This window comes from Eriocheir sinensis, chromosome 68, assembly GCF_024679095.1.
Source record: "Eriocheir sinensis breed Jianghai 21 chromosome 68, ASM2467909v1, whole genome shotgun sequence".
Lineage (NCBI taxonomy): Eukaryota > Metazoa > Arthropoda > Malacostraca > Decapoda > Varunidae > Eriocheir > Eriocheir sinensis.
The window spans coordinates 6,487,806-6,492,314 of record NC_066576.1 but is presented as its reverse complement, the minus strand read 5'-3'; the positions used below and the strand labels follow the sequence as shown (position 1 = coordinate 6,492,314).

Genomic DNA, 4,509 nt, shown 5'->3' with positions numbered 1-4,509 from the left:
AAAAGACAGACGAAGAGGAAACAAACACGGAAAGAGGAACAACGAATTAGATACATAAAGAGGAAAATAAAGAGGAAGGTGATAAAAGATACAAAGGAAAAAAAAAGACGAGTGTTGATAAGTATATAAAATTATCAAGAGGTCGTACTTATTAAGCCTCCTCTTCCTCTTCCTCTTATCTCCTCTTTTTTGTTTCTGCTTCTCCTTTTGTTTCCTGCTCTTTATTTTTTTTTATCTTTGCGTTCCACTCTCTCTCTCTCTCTCTCTCTCTCTCTCTCTCTCTCTCTCTCTCTCTCTCTCTCTCTCTCTCTCTCTCTCTCTCTCTCTCTCTCTCTCTCTCTCTCTCTCTCTCATCGTCTTCCTCCATTTTTCTTTTTTAATTTTATCTTCCTTCACAGACTTCTTCAATCGTCCACTTTTTTCCCTCTCTCGTTCTCTGACCTCATTATTTTTATTTATTATCAGGTATATAACTATTTTTCTTGTCTGTCTAACTTTATCTGTCTGTCTGTTCGTCTGTCTATATGTCTGTCTGTCTCTATCCATTCTCCGATCTGTTATTTTATTTTTCTTATCTTTCATGTCTGTCTGTCTGTCTGTCTGTCTGTCTGTCGTTCTATCTGTCTGTCTCTATCAAGTGTTAAGAAAGTGAGATATTGAAACAAGGCTGAAGGAAAATAAAAGAGAAAACAAAAACAACAACATGTGGCCAAGAACAACAACAACAAAAAGTGCAAAATCGTCTCACCAGGTGGCGAAAATGTCTCTAAAACTCGCATTGAAACAACTTGACCCCCACTTCGATACCCCCCAACCACCACCACCACCACCACCACTACGAGGGTCACCACCAAAACCACCACCACCTCGTCCTCCACCTGTACTCCGTCTAGGCCTCCACCTCCTCCACCTTCACCTTCAGCTCCTCCTCGTCGTCGTCCTCGTCCTCGCGTCCTCCGCCAACGGTAAGGAGAGAGAGAGAGAGAGAGAGAGAGAGAGAGAGAGAGAGAGAGAGAGAGAGAGTTATATATTATTAAAGATTCGTTTGTTTATCAAAGTTATGTCTGGTTACCAACTCTTTAATATATGTGTGTGTGTGTGTGTGTGTGTGTGTGTGTGTGTGTGTGTGTGTGTGTGTGTGTGTGTTTGTCCGTTCGTGTGTTGAAAGATTTCGCAAAAGTAAGTTTGTTGTTGTCAGGAAACGTTTTTTTTTTTGTGTGTGAGGGGAGGAGGAGGAGGAATACATAGGAATACATAGGAATAACAGACAACAGAAGACCTATCGGTCTATGGCGAGGGTGTCTGTTTACTACCGCTACTACTTGTAATCTACGTGTGGTAGGACAGGACAGAATAGATGAAGGCTCCTCCCCACCCACCTCTCCCTCCGGCAACGTGCCGGCAGGAAATAGTTAGAAGAGAACACCGTGTGCCTTTAAGGAAGAAAGGGACATGGACATTTTACAGTAAAGAGACAAATAAGAGGAAATTACTGCCCTTAACTCACGCTACTGGTGACCTAAGCTGTGGGGGAAACTATTAATCCTGGTTGTTCGTTTTGCGTATGTTGTGTTTTGTATCTGATTTCTTTTTCCTGGTAATCCTTTTCTGTATTATCCTGCAACCGGTGTTATTTTTCTTTATTTGTCGCGTGACAGTGTTGTGTAGAGTGTCCACATCGCCTCCACCTGCTGCCGTATCTTTGTCCTTTGTCGATAAAAACACGTCGCAATAACTCGTTATCCTTTCTCTGTTTCCTAAACGTTGATTCCTTTGTCGATAAAAACTAAACGAACTCAAAACCATATTTTCCTTTCTTTGTTTCCAAAACGTCGATTCCTTTGTCGATAAAAACTAAACGTTGATTCCTTTGTCGATAAAAACTAAACGAACTCAAAACCATATTTTCCTTTCTTTGTTTCCAAAACGTCGATTCCTTTGTCGATAAAAACTAAACGAACTCAAAACCATATTTTCCTTTCTTTGTTTCCAAAACGTCGATTCCTTTGTCGATAAAAACTAAACGAACTCAAAACCATATTTTCCTTTCTTTGTTTCCAAAACGTCGATTCCTTTGTCGATAAAACTAAACGAACTCAAAACCTTATTTTCCTTTCTTTGTTTCCAAAACGTTGATTCCTTTGTCGATAAAACTAAACCAAACAAAACCATATTTTCCTTTCTTTGTTTCCAAAACGTCGATTCCTTTGTCGATAAAACTAAACGAACTCAAAACCATATTTTCCTTTCTTTGTTTCCAAAACGTCGATTCCTTTGTCGATAAAAACATTTTCGTCAGGGTCAGCATCCACCCCAACATTCAAGCTGGGGTCAGCATCCCACCCTTCCTTTAATGGTCAGTATCCCACCCCGACAGTTAAGTCAGGGTCAGCATCCCACCCCGACAATTAAGCTGGGGTCAGCATCCCACCCAACAATTAAGCTGGGGTCAGCATCCCACCCCGACAATTAAGTCAGGGTCAGCATCCCACCCCGACAATTAAGTCAGGGTCAGCATCCCACCCCGACAGTTAAGTCAGGGTCAGCATCCCACCCCGACAATTAAGTCAGGGTCAGCATCCCATTGAGAGCCTTTTTAAGATGTTGTGTTTCTATCGTATTCTTTTTCTGGTGTTTTTTTCTGTATTTTCCTTGTGCTGGTTTTCTGTTTCTTCATTTTCCTTTTTCTGGTGTTGTTTCTACTGAATATCGGCTTTTCTTGGTGCCGTATCCTGCTACAGACGAGTCTCCTTCACCCCTGAGAAGCCTCGCCCGTACCAACATACCACACCAAAGTCCTTAATCCTAGTTGTTCGTTTTGCTAATGTTGTGTTTTGTATCTGATTTCTTTTTTCTGGCTTTCCTTTCCTGTAGTATCCTGTCATCGCCTCTGCCTGGTGCCGTATCTTGCTATAGCGGAGTCTCCTTCACCCCAGAGAAGGCTCGCCCATACCAATGTACCGCACCAAAGGCCTTCATGCTGGATTTTTGTGTGTGTTTTTGTTTTATTTTATCCTTTTTCTCATCTGTGCTTCTGTCTTATCAATTTCCTGGAATTCCTCTCCTGTATTTTCCTATTTCTGATGCTCTTTAAGTCTATTTCCCTTATTTTCGGTGTTTTTTTCACCTGTAATATCCCTGTCGTGGAGTTGTTCTGAAATCGCCTTTCCTTGGTGCCGTGTGCTGATACGAATGAGTCTCCTTCACCCCAGAAAAGACCCGCCCATACCAACACACAACACCAAACGCCCTCCCTCCCCCCGCCCCTGGACACTCGGGATCTCCGGCACCGCCATGGACGCCCCGAGGGAGCCGAGACGCCCTGCCGGAACCCCTGAGCCCCGCGACGCTCGCCAGGGAGACCTTGGGCTCCCTGACGCTCCCCAGCACTGACGAGGCGGGGGAGGGCGGGAACTCCAGACAACGCAGAACAACTCCAGACGGGAATATTAAATTAATCGTAAACACCGTGACGGCGCAAAGGCTGCGTTTGTCGAGTCTGGGATGGCAGGAGCCGGCGAGTGTTTTGGCGCGGCATGCGTTGCCCTCTTTGTGTTTTTGAGAGAGAGAGAGAGAGAGAGAGAGAGAGAGGGGGGACCATTTTAATAGGAATAATGCTTTTGTATAATCCTTTAATCAGTTGATATTGTTGTTATTACCAATATCTATCTATCTGTCTACTCCCCACCCTTCGCCCCCTCCACTGTATATGTATGTATCAATGTGTGTGTGTGTGTGTGTGTGTGTGTGTGTGTGTGTGTGTGTGTCTCTCTCTCTCTCTCTCTCTCTCTCTCTCTCTCTCTCTCTCTCTCTCTCTCTCTCTCTGGTAACGTGTGACCTTGCTAGGCCTAACGGAACTGAAGACATCTGGATCAGTGTATAATGTTGAAACTTGCCCTCCGTTATAATTGGTTGCGTCTACCTAAAGCCCCCAAGAAACCTTTGACTATATACACGAGACCTTGAGAAATATGTGCCTGAATGTCTTTATATGCTCGGTGACTTAAATGATGATTTACTATTTAACGGCAACAAATTAAGTACCGTAATAAGTATAAATAAATTACACCAGATTATTGACCCCTCACTCAGCCACACTTCGGGGAGGCGGTGGCTGAGTCGACAGCGTGACGGCGCCGCGTTCAGAAGGACGCGAGTTTAATCCCCGCCCGGTGCCACCAAGCTGGGATTTTTCACATGATTTTTCAGTCACCGCCGAGTGGCTTAAGACTACCCACATGCTGTCCAGAAGACCACCCATCAACCCGGACTCTAGATTCTAGGACTGAAGATGAGCTCCGGGAGGGCAGCATGAGCCAATGCAAGATGGCGCCACTATAAACACTGGCCTGCGCCACAACGGGCTGGGCCATACCATCAGGCCCCTCCAAAGCAAGCCTACCGGCGCCACAGGTGAAGATGTATAAAAAAAAAAAAAACTTCAACATCATTGTTACTAAAAGGACACACAGAACAAAGTTTCCGCTCGTGGACCCGGGCAGGAGGCAG

General features: G+C 44.5%; 1 protein-coding gene across 1 annotated transcript in view; it reads left to right on the top strand.

The window, feature by feature from the left end:
- The first annotated feature begins 372 nt into the window (after positions 1-372).
- Positions 373-4,509, top strand: part of LOC126988223 (uncharacterized) — an 18,288-nt gene continuing 14,151 nt past the window's right edge. Inside the window, exon 1 of the mRNA XM_050846238.1 lies at positions 373-965. Coding sequence (XP_050702195.1) covers positions 704-965 — 262 coding nt within the window. The 5' untranslated portion in view covers positions 373-703. The remainder of the gene's footprint in view (positions 966-4,509) is intronic.